This window comes from Ammospiza caudacuta, chromosome 8, assembly GCF_027887145.1.
Source record: "Ammospiza caudacuta isolate bAmmCau1 chromosome 8, bAmmCau1.pri, whole genome shotgun sequence".
Taxonomy (NCBI): domain Eukaryota; kingdom Metazoa; phylum Chordata; class Aves; order Passeriformes; family Passerellidae; genus Ammospiza; species Ammospiza caudacuta.
Window position 1 is genome coordinate 7218066 of NC_080600.1, and position 26558 is coordinate 7244623.

Consider the following 26558-nt stretch of genomic DNA (forward strand, 5'->3'; position numbering starts at 1 on the left):
CCCTGCATTAAAATGACCCCATTTCTGCCTGATCTGTGCAATCTGGGGCTGCCCACACGCTCAGGGGTGAGCTCAGACACGGGATGTGGAGCTGGCTCTGGCACAGCCGCAGCTAGCACAGGGTGCAGGAGCTCCAGGTTCCCAAAAATCTCCCCAGATCCCTTCTGAGCACCACTACCCTCCTAAAAACAGCACCCCAACCTGGAGCTGGGGCAGGCAGTGATTTCAGCCCCAGGTTAGAAGGCAACAAATGACAAAGTGCAGGGGAAAGCTGATTTTTAACTCTTTTTCTCACTTCTGATACGTCTCGATGGCATTAAGGACCATCCAGAGGTCACCCCAAAACTAATAATTTAATAATATTTGGAGAGAGGATGAAAATCACTGATGTGAGTTCCCATCTCTTTCTTGCATGGAGCAAACCCACTCTGAAACAGGTTTTCAGTTTGGGGATGAGTGGTTTCACTGGGATTTATTTATTCCCTCATTTCTCTCATTCAGAAAGACAATTATCTCAGTTATTTTCATTTCTCAAACTCACACACACTGGCTTTTCCTAAAACACAACAACAAAAAAAAATGAGGAGCATGTTGCTTATTTAAATCTGCTCCTTCTACACAGAAAAATTACTTTTTTTCCCTAGAAACAGACAGGCACGTGAAGAGTTAAGCCTTGAAAAAAAAAAGAAAAAAAAAGAAAAAGTCTATCAGTATCTTTGCCTAGCTCAAAGGATTTCCACTGATTCCTCTCCAGACTTCAAAGCCTCACAGTTTGGCATTTGGACTGGTTTGAATTAAAGCTCAGCTCTCCACTGTGAGTTTCCAAGTTCATGGTGAAAATGCCTCCTGCTTCTGGAGTTCATTATGGCCAATTTTCTTATCTTTTCTTCATCTTCGGTTTGATCCCCAGCAAATGCAACGTGGCATTCGACAGGGTGGAATAACAAGGTGCTGCCTTGAAGGCATGTATTGTCTCAAGGGGCTAAAGCAAGAAAAGAAGGGGGGAAAAATAGGATATATGACCCATTCCCTTCACTTTCCAACTCTCAGGGGACTATAAATTGCAAACTTCAAAGCGTTATTTTACATTAAAATCAATAGAAAGATTCAGGGGGTGGGTGGGGGGGGAAAAATGTTTTTCAAAGGAGCTGGTTAAGATTTAAAAAGGTCACTTGATAATGTACTATCATGGCCAAACTTGGCATAGGATGAAAAAAATGCTTCTTGTTTAACTTATGGTTAAACTGAAGGTGTGCAGGCTCTGGGAGGAGCATCCCCCAAAACTCCCCAAAATCAGGGCTGTGACCCACTCCAAAGGATGTTCCCTAAATAGCTGCAGTGTCCAGGCAAGCAGACCCCAGGAATGGCTGGCAAAGGCCTCACTGTGCAGCCCTGAGCCTTTTCCAGGAGCCTGGACACTCAATTAATATTTACTGTCCCCAGCTCCAGGTGCTCTGGCTAACCAAGAGATCCATCCTGGGATAGCCAGGCTTCCACTCTGGAGCAATGTGCTGCCTCTCTGAGCCAGGAGTGACACAAATGGCAGGGATTTGGTGTCATTTTAAATTGTGGGCGTTCTCTCAGGGCTTCATGATGGCAGAATGAAGAGGGGGAAAAGGCGCTTTTTGCTCAGCCTAAGGGGATATAACAGGGAAGAGCAGAAAATAATGTTCCTGGATTTAAAGCTGTTCCATAAAGGTGATATGCCACAAAATTCACACCCTGTCTTCTGGTAAGTGTGTGTCTGCATGAATTTAGGCATCAAAGGTGTGAGGACAGAAAAGTTTCAGGTTGTTAAAGGAGAGGGAAAGTGGACCCATGGCATAGGGGAGTGTCCAAGAAAAATCATGGAATGGTTTGGGTGGGAAGGAGACTTAAAGCCCATCCAGTGCCACTCCTGCCACGGGCAGGGACACCTTCCACTGTCCCAGGCTGCTCCAAGCCCCAATGTCCAACCTGGCCTGGGACACTTCCAGGGATCCAGCTTCTCTGGGCACCTGTGCCAGGGCCTCTCTGGGATGAATAATACCAAAATTTTAAACCTTATCAAAAATCAAAATCACAGAGGATGGCACAAGGAGAAACAAACCCAGCTGAGGTGAAAAACACATGTGTGAGTGGGAAAACAGTAGTACCTGAAGGCAGTTAAATATTCCGTGTCTCCCATGGGCGGATCCAGGCCACCAGTAAATGCCATGTTAACATTGAAACCAACTCCTGCTCCTGTGCCAACCTGCAAAAGGGAAAAGGGACTCTCAATTAGCAAATTCTGGCAACACTTCTTTGCTCTTTTGATGTTCTCCCAGTGGAATTTGGATCTGGATCCAGTAGTGAGGTCGATTAGTGGCTGTTCCCTGAAACAAGAAGGAAAATAAAGTTCCTCCATGCTCAGATATTAATGGGAGCTGAGGACTGGTGGCGCCTGACTGCTGCTCACCCAAAAAAACCACCCCAACATCAACTGCACCTTCTTGATTTTTCTGCAGCAGAGTGTGCTGCATGTATTCCCTTTCCATAATTCATTTTAAGCTTGATTCAGGAGCGTGTTTTGTATTTCACTACAGTTGCAACTGGGGAAATGTGTATTTTAATCAGAGTGAGCTCCCCCTCTGCTGGAGAAAAACAGGATTCACAGAGAAGGGATTTTGGCTGCTTGAGGGACACGTGGGTGGGAGATGTAAATACATCCCTCTCCTTGCTTGTACTGCAAATGTCCCCATCTGCCCTGCCTGCAACTACCTGAGAGAGAGAAAATCTGGAAAATAAACCAGGCTTTTCCAGCTTTTTTTTTTTTTTTGGCAAGAAGGTCTTTGCATATGAAAAAAGAAAGAATTAATAAGTGAAAATCAATGTGTTGCACAGCTGGATAAAACTGCATGGCTTTTATTGCACATTATTCCTCATAGTGGTGCAAATATTTTTGCTAGAAAAACACAGGGGTGGGTGTTCATCTACCCACAGTGGGTTATTTATCCGTCATTGGCTTAAATCAAACTTGCTTTGTATCCTTTCTTTTATTTGGTCTAAAATGACACATCTGAAAATGACTCCTTTTGTAAAGCAGATTGCTAAAAAGCAGGAATTAAGCCCTGATACAAAGGGATGCTGTTGATTCACTACAACAGTCAGCAGCATCACGTCACATTGAAGTTTCTTTACAGGTTGAAATGGAAACACTGATGTTTTCTCAAGCAGAAAATGTAAAACTGACAGGGGAAGAAGTTTTCAGATGTCACCTGGAGCACTATAAGTATTCAAAAAAATTTCCCTTTGCTAAATCCCTCTGAAGGACCATATTTCCTGCCAGCCCAGAGGGAAAGGAAGGATGGATCCATCCAGAGCTCAGCTCTCAGCTCCACTGGCCCAGCCCTCCTGCTGCAGGCTCTGAGGACACCACCAGGAAAGGGGGATTCGCTCCAGCAGCATCGAGGCTGGGCCTCAAACCCCACAAATCTGGGGTGCAGGTGCAGCCTTGGTGGTTGGTGGTGAGCAATGCCTGGGCAGGGCCAGGAGAAAGAAGGGGAGGTGGAAAAGGGGAGATGGAGAAGGGGAGATAGATGGAGAAGGGGAGAGGGAGAAGGAGAAGGAGAGGTGAAGAAGGGCAGGTGGAGAAGAAGAGGTGGAGAAGGGGAAATGGAGGAGGAGAGGTGCAGGGGAGGTGCAGAAGGAGAGGTGCAGAAGAAGAGGTGTAGAAGGGGAGAAGGAGAAGGAGAAGGGGAGAAGGAGAAGGGGAGAAGGAGAAGAGGAGGTGGAGAAGGGGAGGTGGAGAAGAGGAGATAGACGGAGAAGGGGAGATGATAGATAGAGAAGGGGAGATAGATGGAGAAGGGGAGATGATAGATAGAGAAGGGGAGATAGATGGAGAAGGGGAGACGGAGAGGTTCCACGGCTGCGCCAGGAAAACCGAGTGTGGGCGGTGCAGCCATGGACAATCTGTTTCTTCAGCATCTAAGAAACAACTTTGGCTGAGGAAGGAGAAATGCTGCACAGGACAGGGAGTGCTGGGACAGCTGGCAGAGGGCTCCTCTGGAGCAGGCTGTCACCAAAGGGCTGGGGAGCTAAACTGCAGTGACTCCTTGGCTGCAGTCCCACCAGCTCCGGCCAGGACACCGGGCTGTTGGATCACAGGGACCTGGTGTGTCCTGGGATGGGAACACAAAACCCTGAGGAGCTCTGGAGGTGGCAGGAGCTCCTGTGAGTGCCAGGGCTCTGGGATCCATGTGCTCACCTCATCTGGAGCGCCGCTGCCTGGGAAGAAGTTGCCGTCGTCGTAGCGATGGAGTGAGATATAGAGCACGTTGGGGTCGTTGTAGAAGGCCTGCTGGGTACCATTCCCGTGGTGGACATCCTGCAGGGACAGGGAGGTTAGTCCCTCACTAAAAACATGGATTAAAGGCATCAGTTTGGGATTTGGAGGGGTTTTCTTTGCTGTTGAGCTTTGTTTTCTCCAGCCTGGCTGAAGCAGTTTGTGGGGAATGGGAATAACCTGCTGGGCACACCTAGTTTGAGATTACTCTCCTTGTTTAATACATGGGATAAACACAACCCCAAATGTCTATCAAATTGATGGAAAGAACTGGATTAACACCAATTTTGGCAGATGGAGATACTGGGATATTTGTTGCCCTATCTTTGGGGTGAGTACTGATACAAATAAATTTCTGTTTAATCCAAGTTAAACAACACAACCCATGAGAGCTCCCCTATTGAGCTGCTGTGGGGTGCACAAACACAGCCTGTGACAGGACAGCTATTTCAAATGCCCCTCTCTGACATGAAGAACAGGTGGGAAGTGAGGAAATAAACATCCATCCACTAAGTCCAAAAGATAAATAAATGCCTTTTAACTTGTGGGTTTAACCTGTGGCAACAGAACCAAAACTTTTGGCTGATCCCCAGTCACTCCAATACCTTCCCAGACACATAAAATCTATAAAGAAATAAAAATCTATACATTGCCTAAGCAGAATTCCAAATCAGCCCTTTCTCTTTATTTGAAAATTCTGGTCCCTTGAAGAATTTTTTCTCTGATTAGAACAATTTTATTCAATTAAACCCCCGAATTTTGGCTTGCAAACAACAGGCAAGAAGTTTTTCACTGACAGAGCTTGCTCTTGCAAGAAGAAACCACCCAGAATAATTTCCACCTGTTAAAGCGAATTAATAATAGTAATTTCCACCCTCCTAAAGGGAAAGAAGGGGCAATTACTCACCCAGTCCACGATGAGGATTTTGCTCACGTTGAGCCTTTGCTGGAGCAGCTTGGCTGCGATTGCCACGGAGTTAAAATAGCAGAAACCCCTGGAGAGGGGAGACAAGAGGAAAAGAGAGGTGTTAATGACAGCTTCCCATGGTCCCACTGCACCCATCACCTAGACAGAACACAGGGGGCAGGAGTTCCTTCTGCTCTCACTCTCCTTTCCTCTCTGGAAACATGGAAAGGCTTGTGCTGGGAGGGACCTTGAAGGTCATCTCGTTCCATGGGCAGGGACACCTTCCACTAGATCTGTTTGCCATTGGAAGTGCTGGATTCCAGCAGCAGGCTCTAGGGAAACAGGGAATGTCCCACACTTGCCTGAACCCACTGCTGATCCTTGCTAGGAAACACTAATCAGGCTCTTACCCTGCTCCACAGAACGTGGGGAGCTCTGAACACCACACATCTCATCTAGCAACAAACAGAAATCCCACAGTGATAACCTGACAGAATTCCTCTGGAATTGCCAGCTGTGGATCCCCCACCAAAGGAGCCCTGGCTGCAGTCAGTGAAGCCCATACTCACATGGGTGTGCTCTCCTCCGCGTGGTGACCCGGGGGCCGGACAACAGCAAACCCATTCTGCACACAAAAACAGGGAAGGGAAAAGGTCAGAGGGACAAGGATGCACACAAGGGGTGCAGCCAGAGGCTTTAATCCTGCTTGGGAACTCTGGAGTTGCTCTTGATGGATTCCTCACAAGGTGACAGCAATGGACGATGCTTTCCCTCATTGTGGAGAGGGAAAAGGTCCTGTAGCTGCTGCTCAGAGCCCTGAGCAGAGCATGCCCAGAGCACGGCTGAGGGCTGTTCCCAAACCTTCAGGGCTATTCCCAAGCCTTCAGGGCTGTTCCCAAACCTTCAGGGCTGTTCCCTCACCTTCAGCTCTCCCGTGGCCACTTTGAACACCAGCTCAATGACACAGCCCACGGCCAGGCGAGCGGCGCCCGACGAGTGCACCTCGTTCCAAATGGTGTCACTGTCCACCTGAGGGGACACACAGGAGACAGGTTAGTAGCAAGGAGGGCAGCCAGGCAGCAGGAGACCCCTGTCTTATAAAGACATCACTCACATGGGGGGATAGGACAAGGGGAATGGATTTAACTGAAAGGGGTTTCTTTCAGATACTGGGAAGGAATTGTCCCCTGGGAGGGCATTGAGGTGCCCAGAGAAGCTGGAACTGCATCTGGATCCCTGGAATTGTCCAATGCCAGGCTGGAGCAACCTGGGCTAGTGGAAGGTGACCCTGCCTGTGGCAGGGGATGGACTGGAATGGTCTTTAAGGTCCTTTCCTACCCAAACCATTCCATGATTCTGTAACTCTGTGACCACGGAATCAGCATTTCTCTTTAACTGCTGCTCATCCAAGATGAAATAAAAAGGTCTATTAAATGATTCAATGATTCTTTAAAATAAATTAAAAATCCACAATAAAGAGGGATGTTCAGTGTTGGGCATTTAAAAGAAGAGTGCCCAGGAGTGACAGCACTTCCCTGAGGAGCTCACCTACCCTAACAGACCTTCAGCATCCTGTGCTGACCACACAGATTTCTTCAACCCTAAATATTCCACAGAATCACCCCCCTGAAAATGTGGGAACAGGCCACAGGCAAGGCAAGGCACCCTGCAGGCATGCTCATTGCTGTTATTCCAGACTGTGTCACCAGATGAAAGGGACATTCCTCACCAGGAAGGGAAGGACCCCCAGCCATTTTTCACATATTACTCTACCCTGAGTGTATCTATGGAAACAATGGCAAAAAGCAGAGATGGGAAGAAAGGGATCATTTGCCGTGCCTGGCTCACTGAGCAGTCAGGAGACACAAGTGGCCCCACAGAGGACTGATCCACCTCCTTCCCAGCCATGCTGAAGCTGCCATTGGAAGTGATTCCAGCTCTGTGATCATGGATGCTTTCTGGTAGCATCCACCCCAAGGATGCTCTGGAAGCCACAATATAAACTAGGAAAGCACTTGGAGAACACCAAAAAGCCTCTGGGGAATGCCGCTGCATTGTGGGAGAGACCTGCAGTGACTATTTGTGGCCTGCACCCCTGTAAATTTGCGCAGTAAGATGGGAACAGCAGCAGGATAAAGTCTGAATTACACAGGGCAGCTCCAGGAATCCTGGATCAGTACTGCACACATGCAGAAGAAACCTAACCCATTTTTCTTGGTCTTTGGAAGAAAACGCCTCAGGACACCAGCAGGAAAGAGCTTCCCTTCCTGCCTGGACACAGCAAGTTCAGGGCTCCTTCCATGGGCCCTCTTCATTCCCTGTGAGGCACCAGAGGAATGGAAATACAAAACACCCAAATTCACCTGTCCTAAGGGGCCCACAGACCCTCAGATGGCTGCTGGGGCCAGCTTTTCCCACAAAAAAGACAGGATACAGGATTCTTCAGTGCCAGAGCCAAGCATTGCCACAAACCAGGCTCCCGCCAGGAGCATTCCAGGAAGAATGTCCGAAGTGAAACCCAAAGAGTTTTTCCTTCCTCATAATAAAAATTACTATTTCCTTACAATTATTTCCTTCCTTTAAGGAAAACCCAAGGTCTTTTTATTAATATCCATGATGAGGCTCCCACTCACACTGTGAATTCCTCCTACTCACACTGTAAACTTTCCTATTCACTAATGTGCAGCTATCTCAGAATTAAATGAGCACCTCACAAAAGAGTTCATTATCCTACTGAATAAAAATGCACTGAAATTATTCTATTGAATAAAAATACAATAAAATTCTACTGAAAAAATCCACAGGTAAGAAATCAAGCACCAGGACAGGTTGACACAGGTGGTACCAGACCTCCAGACCCTGCAAAATGAAGGAATTCTGCTCTTCCCTCACAGAGGAAGACACCCCACTGTGTCTCCTCCTGCTCTCAATTAAATAATTCTCACATTCTCTTCCTCTGACTCCCTAATTAGTTCCTCCTCATTTCCATTCCACTGAAGTCCTTTCCCTGCTCTCTGCTCTGCAAGAACTTACTTTGCTTGCACAGTTCCAATTGTTGATATGCTCTAATCAAAGCCCTTGAAAAACCCAAAAATAGAATCAACTACTCTGGAGAAGATCAACAACACAAACACCTCTGGAGTTTTTAGAACACGTGCAGAGAAATGATGCAGGTCTTCAGATATTTTTAGAATGTGCGCAGCAAAACGCTACACAGGAAAGAAAACAAATTTATCAGCTCTCCTTAAATCAAGCCTTTGAGTGTTTTGAAGAATCTGGATGCAAGTGTGCTGGGATGATCTTGCAGATTTTCCAAGTTTAAACTCCTTTCTCCCAAAGTAAGAGCCTAAATGAGAGATGTGGGACTCCAGGCATCTCTCCAAAATGCAGTTTATTCCATCCACGATGTCACAGCAGCCCAGGGTTGTGGGTGACAGAGCTGTGCCCACAGCTGTCAGCTCCAGCTGCAGGCAGGCCTGGAGACCCTTTGGTTTTGGTTACAATGCATTATATACTTTTCTTTGCTGAGCATCTTCATACAGTAGAACCAATCCATACCTTAACTATTATCTATAGCCCATCATAACTACTGTAATTACCATATTCCTGTTACTGTTCTCCAATCACTAAAAGTCAGTGCGTTACAGTTTAAGCTAGAAGTTGTTTTTCAGTTTTCTTGCAGTGGAAAATTCTGAGACATTTTTCTATTTGCCACATTTGCTGACTTGTTTGCCTGTGCTATCTTTCTGCTTGGTAAAAACATCTTCTTGTTTGGGGTGGGTTTATCCTTTGCTCTAAGCCATAAAAACCCCTTCTAACTAACACAGCCTTTGGCTCCTTGGTTACCCAGTGAGACTGGCTCAGCAATTCTTTTATATCAAAACTTGCTTCTATCTTATTCTTTCTTCAGATTTTACATTCAAAAATCTATCTGCTAAGCATACATATCTGTGAGACTTCCTTGTCAAACTTTCATCTTTCCCAACATCCCAAAAGCTTCCTCTAATCATCCTGGATTAGGAAAGGCCATGGTGAGTGGCAAACAGGGTGTGAGCTGCAGAGGAGCAAAGCTGAGCACAATTCCCAAGTGATTAGCAGAAATAAATGAGTGATGTTTCACTCAGAGCTCACACCTGTTGATTTCAGAGCTTCTGTGCTTTCTTTCTGCCTCTCCTGCTAGGACCAGAAGGCTGCAGAAGGGAGGAGGCTTGTCAGCCATGGGATAAACCAACAAGGAAAAAGAGTTTCCAAGCACCTGGGAACAAATTTACTCTTTTCTCTCTTTGACTTCAATTCACCAAGACTGAGTTTTTAATTAAAAGAGAGGGTCTGAAAGTTGTTATGAGATGAAGGGATTTGCTCTGAACTGTTTCCTTGCTGCTGCACTCCCAGAGCTCCCAGGGATGCACAGGATGGGATTGTTGGGGTGTCTGTGCAGGGACAGGGGTTGGGTCAATGATCCCTGTGGGCGCTTTCAGCTCTGGATATTCTCTGATTCACTCTCTTCCCTGTCCTTCATTCCACTCGTTGTTGAGGAGAACTCATGGCTGCCCAAGTTTCATCTTCTATCCTGAGGTAAAACAGCTCTCCAGGGGTTTCTCCCCCCCAAAACTGCCCTGCATCCCCCTCCAGACCCATCCTTCCTTTTCATCTACACAACATCCCCAAAGGAAGAGAGCCACACTTGATTGCTTGCAGGAGAAGAGCCTGGTTTCAAAGCTTTCCAGCCCATAATTTCACACAACACCCTCAGCTCCTGAATTCCAATCATCAGCCATCATTCTGCTTTATCCTGCTCCAGTATAAATCCAAAGGAGGACCTGTCCCACATCATTCTACTGATTTTTAATTTTCTTTTCTTTTCCTTTTGACTTGATGACATCATGTTTGCCCTCTGAAAAAATATCTGGCAAACAGTGGGGAATGGCTTCCCACTGAGAGAGGGCAGGGTGAGGAAGGATATTGGGAAGGAATTGTTCCCTGGCACAGTTTTTGCTGATAGGATTGCTCAAACACTGCACCAGAGTCAGCAAATATTCGATATTAAGGGTCTGTGGAGACAACCAAGCAGCATCTTTATTGGGAGCATATCAGGAATACCAGCACCGAGGCGTTTCCTGCCCTGATTTGGGATTTAATGCAAGACTGCTGGGCCCGTGCTGGGCTCAGACACTGTCTCTACTTGTTACCATTCAGTCTTCATTTGCAAATGATAATTTTTTTTTTGCTTTGAATGGCATGCCTGACTGCAGGGCAGAGTAAATCCAAACCTTTTAAGCTCTGGCCAAAAATTTGCCATGAATTAGGCGACTGCAGCATATTTACAATACAAAATAAAATATCTCCACGAGTGGCGGTACGAATAAACGACGATTATTCTTTTTTTTTTTTTTTTTCTGACGGGATAATTTTCAAAGCAGCGATTTTGCAAAGACTCAGGAAGAAAACAATTTTGTTTCATTTCCATAACAGAATCCAGACCTTGAAAATTCAACTTCATGAGCTACAATTATGCAGCAGAACTACCACTGTGAATTTTCAAACACAATGCCTTTTATTGTCTCTTCTCATTCTTTTCCCCTTCCTGTTCTCCACGATTTTCTGTCCTGTCACCCTCCACAGAAACTCTGGAGCAGAAAGTCTGACTTGAAAGGGAAACTTTTAAGCTTTCGGGCTTCAAAGGAAAACAAGAAAACCTTCAAAACAAGGTATTTGGGGTTTGGGATTTTTTCAGCTTTATGGGAACAAACAACAGCAAAAAGCCTGATTATATGGAAATTTGACAGCTGAAAAATAACACTCAGCTTTTCCACGAGGGATGGAGGGGCATCTTAGTCACCTCCTGGAGAATCCACGTGGATTATCCTGGAGCTGGAGAATAAAAGATGCCAAATGCTGTTTCATTCCAGGGCAGAGAAACAGCAAACTTGCTATTCACAGGAAAAAAAACTGTACATTCCCAAATATTGTCCTGTTCCATGGCCACGTTTCCCACCTGCTCTGGAGCCCCGAGACTGAGGATGGAGCAGCTCCACAGCACCAGCACATCCTGCTTTCCACAGGACAAAAAACCACTTTGGGATGCAAGGGCTGCTCCCAAACACAGCAACCCCTTCACCAGTGAACATCCCAGGCTGGGAAATGAGGTTCTTCCTCCTGAGTGTCCCTCACAGAGAGCTCGGGCTCTCCGCGGCAGCCCCGAAGCGCTGCGGCTGCTTCTGAAGAAAGGCACGTGAGGCCGTGGCAGCCCCTGCTCAGGGGCAGCATCTGGCTGCAATTACCCACCCTGGAATGCAGAGCAGCAATTTTTGGTGCTGAGGGGAGCAGTGGGGAGAACAAACAGGACATTATTTACACATTAAAGGGAGGTACTCACCCCGACACCACCGCAAGGCAGCCTGACAAACATCGACGTGAGGGAACCTGGCGGGGGACAAGAAACCTGTGAGGCACAAAGGTCACCATGCTCTGGGGCCAACTTTGTGGCAATTCTGCAATCTTTCCAAGCACAGAGACACACACATTTCTTCCTGGGGGTTTTCTTCCCGTTTTCACCCAGCCCTGTTACAACACACACACACCATGTACACACTTAGGCTCCTGTAAAAGCTGTCTATAAATCATTCAGTTTTAAGCAAGGTGGGTGTTGTCTGATGTTTTGAGACTATACACGAGGAAGATGCCACCAACAATCACTCAGTGTGTCTTCTCAGATGTGCACTTTAACCCTTTCCCACTGAGGGAGGACAGGAAATCATAAAACCACCCCAATTGTCACTCACACCCCAATTGTCACTCATCTGCAGTTACTAGATGACTTTGGAGAGCATGGGCTTCATGAAAGAGGAAGACAGAAAAATAAACCAGTGGCAAGCAAAGAAAAAAACATGTGTTTTGACTGAAATATCAAAACCAACAAGGAGAATGTGAGAAAAATTGAGAAAACCATCTGCAGGGCTAATTTTGAATCTGCAGGAAAAGTAACATCGCTCTCTGGGCTCGCGTGTGAATAAATTCTGTGGGGCCCTGAGCAACCTGGTCTGGTGCAAGGCGTTCCTGCCCATGGCAGGGGGTGGAATGGGATGGGCTTCAAGGTCCATACCCACTCAAACCATTTGGGATTCTGTTCCTGAGAGAGGAGTTCATGCATCTGGACTCATCTGAGCTCCAAGTGAGATGCCCTCCTTGATTAGATCCACATGGAAGTTCTTAGATCATCCTGCCTCCTGTCACATCTCTCACTGCTAATCCACCCATTATTTCCCTATTTGTCTTCTTGACAACAATTTAGGATTGCTCCCCACAAATTAAAAGCAGCCTTATTTGCCTAAAGTTTCAACTTGTCCAACAGGTTCCAAGTGTTTCCACTGTCCAGGGAGAGATGGGTTTGTACTTTGTGTCCTTGACAGGACAAGGGGGGATGGATTTAAACCATGGGAGGGCAGGGATTGATGGGATATTGGGAAGGAATTGTTCCCTGGGAGGGTGGGGAGGGGCTGGGATGGAATTCCCAGAGAAGCTGTGGCTGCCCCTGGATCCCTGGCAGTGCCCAAGGCCAGGCTGGACGGGGCTTGGAACAATCTGGGACAGTGGGAGGTGTCCTTGCCATGGCAGGGGTGGAATGGGATGAGCTTTAAGCTCCCTTCCCACCCAAACCGTTCTGGGATTCTGTGATTCCATGAAGGCACATCCCCCCTTTTCATTTGCAGAAGCTTAACAAGAAACATCCTGTGTCCTGAAAAGCCTTTTTTCCCTTCCAGGCTGAGGCTTCTCAGGCTTTTTTCTTCCTCACAGAGGTATCAAAGGCCAAGAGTTTACACGGAGTCATCAGACACCTGCCAAGACACTCCCATTTGCATCCCTAAACCTCACACCAAGCTTTGCCCTCAGCGTTCCAACCTGCCCTAAACCCACCCTCTAAGGTCTTTCAAAGGACCCCACCAAGCTGGTTTGTAAATCTGAAAGCCTTTTAAACCCTCAAAGGGAGAGAACAGCTGAAGGAGGGGTTTTAAACCTGAGCTCCTTGCTCAGGTCCTGCCCTGTGGAAGCCATCAGGAGATAAGGGGGTGATGTGAGCTGGCAGCCAGTGCCACTGGAGCATCTCCAGGCTGAGATGGTGCCAGGTGGGCCTAGGAAAGCAGCTCTAAGCCCAGTTAAGAGCTACTGCACATCCCCTCCTACTGGAGACCCTTGAGGACCTGACCTCCCACAGCTCCAGGGCTCTTCTGCAAGTTGTACCCAAACAGGGAATGTTCTGACTGGAAAGCCTTTGGAATTTCTCTTCTCTACAGGATTAAAGTTGACCTCTGCAAACACTCTAAAATGAGTGATGGAAACCATGGTGGGCGCAGAACTACAGCAGCAAGGGCTGCTTCCCCCACAGGTTCTCTACAGAAACCATCAGGAATGGTTCAGCAGTTGGGGTGTCCCCCCAAAAATGCATTCCAAATAAACTCCATCTCCAAAGGCATCTGTGGGCACTGATGAGAGATCCTGCCCAGAGCCAAGGAGGGAGTGGAAAAGTATTCCAGGAGAATTTTCTCAGATATCCCAGGGAAGATTGACTAAAGCTCCTTCAGGCTGTGGGTTTTCCATTCCCAAGCATATGACATCATAAATTCCTGAAAGTTTACCTCCTAATGGAGCTTATCATTCAGCTGGAGGTGTCTACTTTTGGGTTCTCTGGCCCTAAATAGGTGGGAAGTGAGCTATAAATACCGTGCTAATTGTGTGTTTAACCACTGCCTAATAGCTTCCCTCTCTGGGAGCTCATGGACACGCTGAGCAAAATCTTTCCAGCTCCTTTGCTGTGACCACTACATCACAAAGGCCACTGAGTTAAACCTGTTTTTACATCATCCAAAGTCAGGCTAATCCCAAAATAAACTTTCTCAACATCTCACATCTCAACGTTCCAGAAACCGTTTTTAAGGGTTTTTTCCTTTTTTTTTTTTTTTTTTTTTTCCCTCAGATCCCCACGTGGCAACTTCCTAAGTTGTCCCTCCAGCCTGCTGCTGCAAAAAGGCAGGAAGTAAAGGGAGGCGATGATGACTCCAAAGAGGTGCTAAAATTCATGTTGTTTGGTTATCTGAACATGCATCCCTTAGAATTTCTGCTGGGAAAATATCTTTTTTTTTTTGTATTTTTATCTGTATTTTACAACAGACACAGCCCTGTTTCAGGAAGATTTGGTCTCCACTGAAAGGGATAAACAATCCCACTCCACATTAAACAAACGTAGAGGCCCCTGCATCTCTCTTGCTGACTGTCCAAAGCTGCCAGGGGTTTGTTGATGCCTGTGCAGCTGGCTGGGGGTTGCAGATCCAAACCCTTGGGAGTGTGCTCCAGTTCCTGCCCTAGCCATGGATAACTATCTAACACCCAGTGAGGTTTAAGCTCTCCAGGGTTTAGGGGTCTGCCTGAAGAGCGGGAGATGGATCCCGTGCACGGAGCTGGGAACAATCCTCTTGGAGATGCACAGGGCTAATGATGGAGCCCAGCACCTCAGCCAGGGCTCAGGAAGGAGGGTGTCCCCCCAGGGAATGGTACCTAGAAGCTTCTTGCTGTCCAGTTTCTGCCTGTTGAGAGGGTTTGTGCCGTAGAGCAGCGTGTGCGCCTCCGAGTGAACCGTCTGCAGCTCCTCCAGCGTCGCCTTCCTGCCACGGATGCACTGCAAGGGGAGGGAAAAGGCTGCTGAAACCACTGCTGAGGGCTTGGCTCTCTCTTCTGTCCCCTTAGCAAGCCACCAAGACACACAGCAAAACACTAAAATGGGTCCTGAGGTGGAGAAATTCAGGTTTGGGGTTAATCCCTTACTCGCAATATTTATCTGCTCGACATGGAATGTCATCATCAGATCCAGACAAGACAAAGAAGGAAACATTGAGACAGGAGGTGGTGGGGGTGAAGGAAAGGTGACCAGAGAGACAAGGAAGTGCATCCTTGAAATGGCAGGGCAGAGCTTGAAGAATGCCAGCAGGGAATGAAGGCAGAAATTCACTATAAGAGTCTGGTGAGGCTGGAAGTCACCAGTGGTCAGGAGGGAAACACAGCTCACATCACCAGCTCCCATCCTGAGAGCAACCAAAAGCACCAAGGTAAGCACAGAAATGAAGGAAAATAAATATTCTTGAAGGAAATCAACAGGAAATTAAGGACAATAATATTGCCTGGGATCTTACAGTCACAAACTTATACATTGGAGAACATCTCTAACACCCATTGAGGAGGCCAGGCAATTAGCAACGAGGTTCATTTGGTCCCAAATAATCCCAGCATTCGATTAAATGGGTATCCACAGACAGAGACAGGTTTGAAAGGGATAAAGGAGGGCAGGACAGGGAAATTTAGGCAATGGCAATGCTGCCACCACGTGGATGTCTTATCTGATGGCTGGGAACATTCCCAGCCCCATCCTGACATTGCTGGAATATTTATGCTCTGGGATTCAGCCCTCTCAGGTGCTCAAAAAATTTATGAACACACACTTATACCCCCATTTATCACCACTGCTGTTAGTTGGAACTAATAACCACTCGTTAATTTCTATTATTAATCTTCATTTTTTCTGTTTAATATCTAAGCTTTTCTCTCCATTTGCCTGCTCTTAAAAGACATCCAATAAATCTAATTTAACCTCTTGTGATGGAATGGTGCTCAGTGCCTTCCTCCTACCCCCATTCTTTTTACAGCATAGCTTGACCATTACTTATTAAAGAGTACAAAAAAAAAAGTTATTAAAGCACAGAAAAGCTGTTGCTTTTGCTGGAATAATTGGGAGGGATAACAAATGAGAGGGTTACATCATACCTTGCTCTTTTCTTTGGCATAATAGCAATATAATACTAATAATAATAATAATAATAATAATAATAATAATAATAATAATAATAATGTTGTAATAATATTAATAACACTAATAAAAGCAGCCATGTGGCCTGTTGTGGTGTTTCCCTTACCTCACACTTGCCCCTCAGCCCCGTCTCCTGGAGCCTGGACCAGATGCTCTGGATCCTGCCTGCGTGCTCAGGGTGGCTGTTGGTGTTTCCACAGGTGCACTGGTGCTTCAGCATCAAGGTGTCGTACACAAGGCCTGCAGCACAGGGGACAGAATTGCTCTTGGGTTAAAAAAACACCAAAAATTTGCCAGTTTGAGGGAGGAAAAAAGCGTATTTTGCTGTGGAGTCAACGGTTCTAGGCCAAAGCTGTGTCAGAGAGCTGAAAATCCAAAGCTGCATCCTCCCCTTCCCATGGAACTCCTCAAGGGACAGGAGAAGCAGAATCAGCACCAAGATATGAAATGAAACGCCAGGGGGAGGTGACACCTATGTGACACCCAGGAATGGGATCTGGGGCTTTTTCCCTGGCTGCCAAAACACCAAACTCAGAAGGACCAAACCATTCCTGGCTGTGTTTCGCGAGCATCCTCGTGCTGCTCTTTGCTAATTGCAGCTCGTGCCTCATTTGCTAATTGCAGCCATCAGCACCCACCTGGGCAGGTTCCTCTGGTGGGAAAGACATTTTCTCTGGCAGTGGTGCAGTTACTGGGAGCAAAGGGAGCATCTTAGAGATTTTTGGCAACAATGCAGCTTATACAGTTTCTTCATCAGCCACTTGGTTTCCTATCACTTCCCCTACACTGCCTTGATGTGTATTATTGCTAACTTTTTTGGTAAATTCACTGTCACAGACACCTTTTAGGAAAAATCCTTTCCTTAGGATTTTTCCTCCTGAGAAGCTGAGAGGCCTCAGGAACAAAATGCAAACATTGATTATCTGCTGCTGTGGAATGCAACAGGTGGGTCTGGGATTGGTCTTATGTGGTTGTTTCCAATTAATGGCCAATCACAGTCAGCTGGCTTGGACAGAGAGTTTGAGCCACAAACCTTTGTTATCATTCTTTGCTATTCTATTCTTAGCTAGCCTTCTGATGAAATAATTTCTTCTATTCTTTTAGTACAGTTTTAATGTAATATATATAATAAAATAATAAATCAAACCTTCTGAAACATGGAGTCAGATCCTCGTCTCTTCCCTCATCCAAGAACCCCTGTGAACACCATCACAAGTTCACCACTTCCAATAGGCCAGAGATGAAGCTCTCAGGAGCTAACATCTTTCCCCTGCAGGTTAATAAACCTCTTTCTTCCCCCAATTTCCCAAATGCATCTATCACCCCATTTGCACACTTAGAACAGTACAAACATTGCTTGTCTTGTCCTGGTATAACTGCAGCGAGGTGTTCAGCCCAATGAGGGGGTGCTGGGGAAGCTCATTCCCCCTGCATTCCCAGGGATTTGCAGCATGACAGCAGCACAGGAGGCTCCGATTCACACCCCAGGGTTGCCTGGCTACGATTTTGGAGGGGAAGTTGGGATTCCATAGCCAACAGCAGGTCCCTCCCAGTGGCAGAAGAGATTTAATAATTTCTCTCGAGCAAAAGACATGAAGACTTCAAATGCTGAAGCTCCAGAAAACAGAATAGAAGTGGCTGGTTTGGTTTTTTTTTTTCCCCAAGAAAAGGGTTTCTTGCAGGAAGTATCCGTATGAGTTGGTCCAAGGGCTGGAGCCCCTCTGCTGGGAGAGCTGGGGGTGCTCACCTGGAGAGGAGAAGGCTCCAGGGAGAGCTCAGAGTCCCTGCCAGGGCCTAAAGGGGCTCCAGGAGAGCTGGAGAGGGACTGGGGACAAGGGATGGAGGGACAGGACACAGGGAATGGCTCCCACTGCCAGAGGGCAGGGATGGATGGGAGATTGGGAATTAGGAATTGTTCCCTGGCAGGGTGGGGGGCCCTGGCATTGCCCAGAGCAGCTGTGGCTGCCCCTGGATCCCTGGCAGTGCCCAAAGCCAGGCTGGAGCAGCCTGGGACAGTGGGAGGTGTCCCTGTCCACGGCAGAGACTTAAAACCAGACAACCTTTCAGGTCCTTTCCAGCCCATTTTTCCATGATTTCTATGGAATGCAAAGGTCTAGATGAGAACCCAGAGCCTCTGAAGGCAGCAGTGGCAGGAGGCAGACCCAGCCCCTGATGTCCAAGGATGTGCAGCCCAGCTGAGAGCATTTGGGGGAATCCCAGGTGAGCACACCCACAGCTGGATCCGTGCTCCCAGCTGCAGCGCGGACACACAGCACAACCTGGGAGCTCCCAGGGAATCCTGAGAGCAGCTGGAGCTGGAGCTGTGCTCCTGCAGCTCCCAGGCCTGGCTGCAGCTGCAGTCCCACCTCCTGGCTGGGTGTGGGCACGCTGTGCCACCGGGAATCTTGGCTCCCTGCTCTGGCTCCTGCAGCTCTGCAGCCTCAGGGGAGGTGTCTGGCAGCTCCTCACTCTGCTGTAGGTGAGTGCAGAGGAAAAAAACACCCCCCAAAAGCCAAACCAGGATGGGTTCCAGGGAGAGAACAGAGCCCTGGTAATTGGCTGCCCTCGGGTCAGCCCAAGTTCACCTGGAGGAGGTTGTGTTGCAAAGCTCCCTCAAGGTCTCTCGTGTTTGATTCACAGCATCAAACACCACCAGGAGCTGCTGGGCCAAGGCAAGCTCGGAATTCACCTCAGGAAAAGCTTTCACCCCAGTCTGAGTTTAACTGAGCTAGTGCAAGGTCTTAAACTAAAAGAAATTTAGACTGGATTCATGGGAGAAATTTTTCCCTGTGAGGGTGGTGAGGCCCTGCCTGTCCCATCCCTGGAAGTGTCCAAGGTCAGGTTGGACACTTGGAGAAGCCTGGGACACTGTGAGGCGTCTCTGCCCATGGAACTGGATCATCTTCAAGGTCCCTTCCAACCCAAACCGCTCAAGGAATCTATCCCACCCCAAACCTGGTGCTCACAGACCTTGGTTTATCAGTGGTTCCTCCTTTCCCAGGGCTTCACTGATAACAGCAGCATCAATCACTCATCATTTCTCTTTCCTAGAAACCAGCCCAGCTGAAAAGGGAGCTGTTCCCAGTTCCTTCCTGTGGCTGGGGACACTCAGCTGCACACACACACACACACACACACACACACACACACACACTCACACAAAGGGAAGCTCAGCAATTTAAGCTCAAAATACAAAACTACACTGGCTGTTACAAGTTAATTGAAGTGGTGCTGGAAGCAAGGCTTTTTTCAGACATAAGAACAATAATTTTTAAAGGTCAGCACTAAAGCAAAACCAACTGGCTTTTCTTGGCAGAACAAACATATGATCTGAGGTTCAGATAATTATATTGCTTGGCACAGGAGAGAATAAATGCCTTCATCAGAAAGGAAAAACCCTTTAATGCAGAACATCAGAATAATTTGTGGACCCATTTTTGAAGGAGATCAGAGACTGGATAATTGGAGCTATGCAAATTAATGGCCTAACCTGAGGATCCTTATTCAAGTGCACAGAACAGGGCAGGCACGAGTGTTCATTAAAGTCACAGGGGCTGCTGGAGCTAGAGAGGGCGAGTTCAAGGACCTGCTTTCTGGGAGGAAGGAAAATTAAATGTCATGCTTCAGGACATCAAACTGATAGCTGCAAGGATCCAGGAAGGGCACAGCTCTCCCTTTGATGTGGAGTAATGGACATCATGCTAGAGAGCTGCAGGATGCGGCTCTTTGCCCCAGACCTTTGAAGTCTCAGGTGCTGGTCACCGAGAGAGACAGGAAAATCAAACACACATCAACCCCAGAACTTGCAGCTGTCTGCAGCTAACTCAGTCCAGGGAGAGCACCAGCTCTCTGTGTTATTTCTGTATAATAAACCAAACATGAAAAGGAGGAACGATTCCTTTGTCTGTTGGACAATGGCTGCGTTCCCATCCAGAGCGATTGCGGTTGGCTTCATTAGGGCCACGCAATGAAGTTTGCTTCCTGCAGCCCTCTCACCAAACCCTCACACCAATTCCAACCCTCATTCGTCTGCCTCAGCATCAGTCTCCAAAGCACTTATCAGCCAGATGGATTTTCCTCAGGAAAAAGAAGCCTGATGCACTTCAGCACTGCTTGCTTTTGAAAAACACCCAAGACTTTAATTTCCTGCCTTGCACAGAAGGGCTCAATCCCGGTGATTAAGCTTTAGCATCCACCTCCAGAAATACAATCTCCGACACGCCGCCGTGGACAACTCCAACAAAACATGAGGCAATTTCACTCACACATGCTCAGCAGCTGAAATGCCTTTCCTTTCTCCTGCTCCCATGCCCATGGCAGAGGGCTTTTGTCCCCTGGTTCTCCTACACAGACAGTGCAGGTTAATTAAACCAGACCTACGACTGGTTTTAGGACTAGTACAGAGGCCTTACCTTTATGCTTTACACCTTAATGAATGCCAGTGAATGCCTGATTTTATTGTGTTTTTCCTTCTCCATTCACCCAGCATAAATGCAGAGACTGAAGGAAAAAGAAAAGTCAAGTCTTTGGAATCTTAATGAGGATAAATGTTGTGAAAATGGTATTTTACAGGTGAACTACCTGAAGTATTCTGCACCTCATCACCATGTGCAGTGCTGGATAAAAGCAGTGTGATATTCTACTCCTTATTTTCAGCCACTTTTTTAGAATTTCAAACCCTGCCTCTGAGGAAAATAAATCCTGATACTGGAACAGCATGTTTTCCAAGCAGCACAGCTCTCAAATCTGCACTCTTACTACTGCCTGCAATTTTGAATGAAACTCAGAGGCACAGATCTGAGTCAAACACAGATCCTCTGCTAGGATATGTTATTTATTTCTATGTTCAGAGTCTTGCATGTGATTGATTGGATAGCTTCAATACCGGCAGAGGAGGAGGGAAGAAGGAGAAGGAATAAATAATCCCTTCAAGCAGGGGCCAGGCTTCCTTGTTTTTAAAGCCTCAAGGTTTGGGGTTAAGTGTATTAGAATCTAAAGTTTCATTCAAAAGCCAGGGGACTTTTCCTTGCACCCCTGGCAAAAGCCAAAATCTTTTAATCTGGCCAGAATCGACTGCATTTGAAATGCAGTTCTGCTGAAATTCTGGGTTAAACCTTAACAGCAAACTGGGAATTTAAAGGGCTGATTTGCAAAACTTGAGCCATTCCCTGGGTTTTTCCAGAACTGCCAGCACATGCTTCCCACCCTGCCTGCAGCCAGGAGCTGAGGAACACTGAACATGCCACTATTACTACACCACCAGGGCCTGAAAATAAACCCGATTCACAGCGCTGAGCCGAGTGATGCAAGAAATGTAGGTTAAAAATGGAATAAAAGCAGAAGTGAAAGGGAAATAACATCATGAGTCGCTCTTATTTGGGCGTTGTGGATTCCCCCCCCTTCCTTTTCCTTTTCCCAGGGAACACATCACGTTGCAAACTGTTCATTCACAAAGTAAGAGCCTGACATTTGGGGAAGAAGGCGGACTTTGAAATCAGTCCTCACCACCCAGCACAGGGCTTGAGGAGTTGCAGGGAAAATCAACTTTCAGTTGTTGCTGAGGGCATTGAAGAAACAGAAAGGATTTTGGAGTAGAAAAGTTGGCTGTCAGGATACAGGAAGAACTATTAGGTTTTTTGCTTTAAATCTTGGTGGGGAGATCACAGAATCCCAGGGTGGTTTGGGCTGGGAGGGACCTTAAAGCCCATCTTATTCCTCCCCTGCTGTGGGCAGGGACAACTTCCACTACCCCAGGCTGCTCCATCTTGGCTGTGAACACTTCCAAGGGATGGGGATCAACACCTATTTTGCACTTGTGCTTTCCGCCAGACAAACACAGGACTGCATTCATAATTTTCCTCCACATGGAAGCAAACACCCTTTGGTCTCTGTATCCTCATGACAAGTTGGAATCACCTGCCCACCTGGTTTTTCCCAACCTGTGTGACAGGAGGAGGGGAGGCTGGCAGGGAGCCTGGAGTACATCATGAGATTATGCTATGGGAGGGACTGGAGAATGTGGAGGAAACAGAGGCAGCTTTGCATTTGGCACTCTGTCCTTGAGGAGCACTGGCTCTCCCTGCCTTGCCTCTAAATCAGCTCAGTTCCAGCCTGGGACTCGTTCTGTGTGCCTGAGACACAGCTCCAGAGCTGGGTTGCTGCTGTGTGTGTGTGCAGGGTATTTTTGCTGTACTGCTGTGTGTGTGTGCAGGGTGTTTTTGCTGTGTGTGTGCGCAGGGTATTTTTGCTGGGCTGCTGCTCTATGTGCGCAGGGTATTTTTGCTGTGTATGTGTGCAGGGTATTTTTGCTGTGTAAGTGTGCAGGGTATTTTTGCTGTGCTGCTGCTGTGTGTGTGTGTATGTGTGCAAGGTATTTTTGCTGTGCTCTGTGTGTGTGTGTGTGTGTGTGTGTGTGTGTGCAAGGTATTTTTGCTGTGCTCTGTGTGTGTGTGTGTGTGTGTGTGTGCAAGGTATTTTTGCTATGCTGCTGCTCTGTGGGTGTGCAGGGTATTTTTGCTCTGTGTGTGTGTGCAGGGTATTTTTGCTGTGCTCTGTGTGTGTGTGTGCAGGGTATTTTTGCTGTGTGTGTGTGCAGGGTATTTTTGCTGTGCTGCTGCTCTGTGTGTGTGCAGGGTATTTTTGCTGCTCTGTGTGTGTGTGTGCAGGGTATTTTTGCTGTGCTGCTGCTCTGTGTGTGTGTGCAGGGTATTTTTGCTGCTCTGTGTGTGTGTGTGCAGGGTATTTTTGCTGTGCTGCTGCTCTGTGTGTGTGCAGGGTATTTTAGCTCAGAGGAAGGGACAAGCAGGACAAGAGGGATGACTCAGTGTGCTCCTTGAGGAAGGCAGGATGTTATGGAGTACCCAAACGGGGATGAGACGCAGAGCCCACGCTTACAGATTTGCAGGGACGGGGAAGAAAATCATAGAACCATCTCCATGGAATGGTTTGGGTTGGAAGAGACCTTAAAGCTCACCTCGTGGGTAGGGCAGGGATACCTTCTACTATCCCAGGGGGCTCCAAGCCCTGTCCAACCTGGCCTTGGACACTTTCAGAGATGAGGCTGCCACAGCTACTCTGGGCAACCTGGCAGGGCAGGATTTCCTTCCAATATCCCACCTACCTACCACTCCCTCCATCCTAAAGCCATTCCCTCTTTTCCGTGCCCTCACAGAACAGCTCAGTGTAAAACAAACCAGTGAGCAGAGCACCCCCCAGCCCAGAGCCCTCCAAAAAGCTCACCTGTTGTGAACCTTGGCTTAGTGGGAGGCTCCTGCACGGACATGGGGAAGGTGGCTGAGGCAGGGGAGGACTGTGCCCGCGACAGGGGCCGGTGTCCCCCGAAGGACACGGGCATGCCGGCCGCCTCCAGCGACGCCTGGTAGTTCCTCAGCTGGTGGATCCTCTGCTGCTCCAGGAGCAGGGCTTGCTGTGGGCAACAGAAGCAGGCAGTTGCTGAAAGGGCCTTGCCAAAAGGGTTTGTGAAGGGTTCCAGGCTTGGACTCCTTTCCCTCACGCACATCAAAGGAAGATGTGACATTTCAGACTGGCACAACACACAGAGCCCCAGCCTGAGCTGGTGCACACTGACAGCGTCACTGCCAGGGGCAGCTCCATCCTCCCCCACAGCTCCCTCCTCTTCCTCCCACCCCACTGCTCTGGGACATTTTACAGTGAAAAAGTCCAGGCCATGGAACAAGTCCCACTCAGCTGGATCCCAGGCTGGACAGGGAGCTCTGAACTGAGCTGCTTCTCTCTGCAGCCACACCATCAGCTGGACAGGCTCCTCAGCAACATCACAATGACATTCCTGGAGGAAATGGACCAGCACCATTACACTGTGCTCCCTTGTTATTGGATTTATCACCTGCAATCCACAAGCCTTGGGTGTTTTCCCTCAAAAGTGAGCCTGGTTGGAGGCTCCAGGTTCTCTAATTCTGAAGCAGGAACACCCTCCACTTGTGCCCTGTTCTCTTATGTGCAGTCTCATGTTTTATGAAAAATTCTTTCCTTAGGATTTTTTCTCCTGAGAAGCTGTGAGGCCTCAGGAATGAAATGTAAACATTGATTATCTGCTGCTGTGGAATGCAACAGGTGAATCTGTGATTGGTCTCATGTGGTTGTTTCTAATTAATGGCCAATCACAGCCCAGCTGTCCGGACTGTCTCAGTCAGTCACAAGCTTTTGTCATCATTCCTTCTTTTTCTACTTCTTGCTAGCCTTCTGATGAAATCCTTTCTTCTATTCTTTTACTATAGTTTTAATATAATATATATCATAAAATAATAAATCAAGCCTTATGAAACATGGAGTCAACATTCTTGTATCTTCCCTCATCCTGGGACTCCTGCGAACACCACCACAGTCTTTCTCTGGAGAAATTAGTTTTAAATCATTAAACCAAAATACAGTCTCCTGTGATTTTACATGGGGTTCCTGTAACCAGCCAACCCTCCTGGTAGGTGACTCCAGGGAAGAAATCACTTGGATTTACATCAGGTTCCTGTAACCAGCCAACCCTCCTGATAGGTGACTCTAGGGAAGGAATCACTTGAATTTACACAGGGTTCCTGTAACCAGCCAATCCTCCTGGTAGGCAACTCCAGAGAAGGAATCAGCTGATTTTACATGGGGTTCCTGTATGTAACCAGCCAACCCTCCTGGTAGGTGACTCTAGGGAAGGAATCACTCGATTTTACATGGAGTTCCTGAAACCAGCCAACCCTCCTGGTAGGTGACTCTAGGGAAGGTATCATTTGCATTTACATGGGGTTCCTGTAACCAGCCAACCCTCCTGGTAGGTGACTCCAGGGAAGGAATCACTTGAATTTATATGGGGTTCCTGTAACCAGCCAATCCTCCTGGTAGGTGACTCCAGGGAAGGAATCAGCTGATTTTACACCGGGTTCCTGTACCCAGCCACCCCTCGGGAGCTGTTTCCCCTCAGAGCAGCACGAGGTGACTCCCAAGCCCAAACCCGCGTCTCCCGACCGCGCGAGCGCCAGACCTGGCGGAAGAGCAGCTCCTGCTCCGCCTGCCTCTGGCCGGCCTCCAGCTCCTGCTGGGGCTCTGCCTCCTCCTCGTCGCTCTCGATGGGCTCCTGTTTGACCTGCACCAGGCTGGCCAGCGCTGGGGGCTCCTTGTGGCCCGCGGCCCGCTCGCCGTAGGGCTCCTCCAGCAGCGCCTGGTGCTCGCGCAGCTCCTCCTCCGTCTCCTCGGGGTGGCTCTCGTGCTGCCGCGCTGGCTCGGCGGGCTTGGAGATGATCTGAAAGAAGCACAAACTCATCAGAGCTGCCTCCCACCCTGGGGAAAGCTCGCTCTGCTCTCCAGCTGAAGGGAAGGAGCAGCTCTGAGTTATTGTATATTAAGGTCAGGGTAACCCTGGCATCGAAGGCTCTGAAATCCTGCGTCCTGAGTGATGACACCTCCTTATTTTCCACTTCATCCTCCCTCTGAAGGAATAAGAGCCTCTTGTTCCTGCACGCCTCCAGATGCCACTCCATTCACAAACCCATCGAGATGTTTGGCAATTAAATTCTGAAAGAATACCGGGGACACAAACCCTCCAGCAGGGCTTCTGCTGCCTGTTTGCTCAACATCACCTCGGATCACTCCCTGAATTTTTTCTGTGAGGCTGAAATAATGATTACTTGAAGATCTGTACTCTTATGGAGCTGGTTAAGAGGGAACTCAGGACATGCAGCTGAGAGCAAACCTCAAGAGCAGCATTGTTCTAACCTGACCTTCCTAACCAGACACAGTAAACGTCTCAGAGAGGAGCTCCTAAACCTAAAGGAACAATTTAATTCTCACTGTAATTCACTCAGGCTTTTTCTAAGATCCTTGGCAAGATAAAATTCACAGTTCTCTGTCTCAGACTGCTTACGATTTTTATTTGGGATATAAAAAAAAAAAACCCAAATGTGACCTGTTTTCAACTCCAGAGTAGGAAAACCAATCCATTTCCTCCCTTTCAAAGAGCTCAGGCTGTCCCTGTTTCAAACAGGCTTATAAAGAAACTGCTGCACTTTGAAAGTTGTCGGGGCAAGGTTTAATGAGGATTAGGTCATCGGTATGGTAAGCAATATTGATTTTAAATCTAATAAAGTTAAATCAAAACATGGTTATTGAACACATGCAGGAGGAGGGACTATTTGTCAGTAACTTGCTCTTTGAAGAACAGTGGCTCCAATCTGGAACTAAGCCTTTTTCTCCCCCAAAAGCAGGAAAGAAGGCTCTGCCATATTACCTAAGCAAGGCAGAGGGGCAGGAATGGAGTGAATCTGGCAAGGGACATGAAGCAAGAAAAGAGGAAGGCTAAGGAGATCCTGGTGCCCCTGCTGAATGACAGAAGGCACATGAGATAGAATTAATGCCTTATTCAAGACAATACTTCAGGAATCCCTGGAACTCTGACACCAGAGGCAAAGTCTTGAACAAGGAAAACTTCTCTTGGTGAAGGAATTACCACTTAAAGACCTGGACATCCTTAAGTC

The 26558-nt window shown here is 47.7% G+C and overlaps 1 protein-coding gene across 1 annotated transcript in view; it reads right to left on the bottom strand.

Moving 5' to 3' along the window:
* Positions 1 to 26558, bottom strand: part of HDAC4 (histone deacetylase 4) — a 178311-nt gene that overhangs the window by 11345 nt on the left and 140408 nt on the right. The window contains exons 13-22 of the mRNA XM_058809255.1: positions 25070 to 25327; positions 23305 to 23491; positions 16172 to 16305; positions 14763 to 14883; positions 11590 to 11636; positions 6135 to 6242; positions 5783 to 5838; positions 5214 to 5301; positions 4229 to 4348; positions 2136 to 2233 (exon numbers count right to left, since the gene is read on the bottom strand). Of these exons, the coding sequence (XP_058665238.1) occupies positions 2136 to 2233; positions 4229 to 4348; positions 5214 to 5301; positions 5783 to 5838; positions 6135 to 6242; positions 11590 to 11636; positions 14763 to 14883; positions 16172 to 16305; positions 23305 to 23491; positions 25070 to 25327 (1217 nt within the window). The remainder of the gene's footprint in view (positions 1 to 2135; positions 2234 to 4228; positions 4349 to 5213; positions 5302 to 5782; positions 5839 to 6134; positions 6243 to 11589; positions 11637 to 14762; positions 14884 to 16171; positions 16306 to 23304; positions 23492 to 25069; positions 25328 to 26558) is intronic.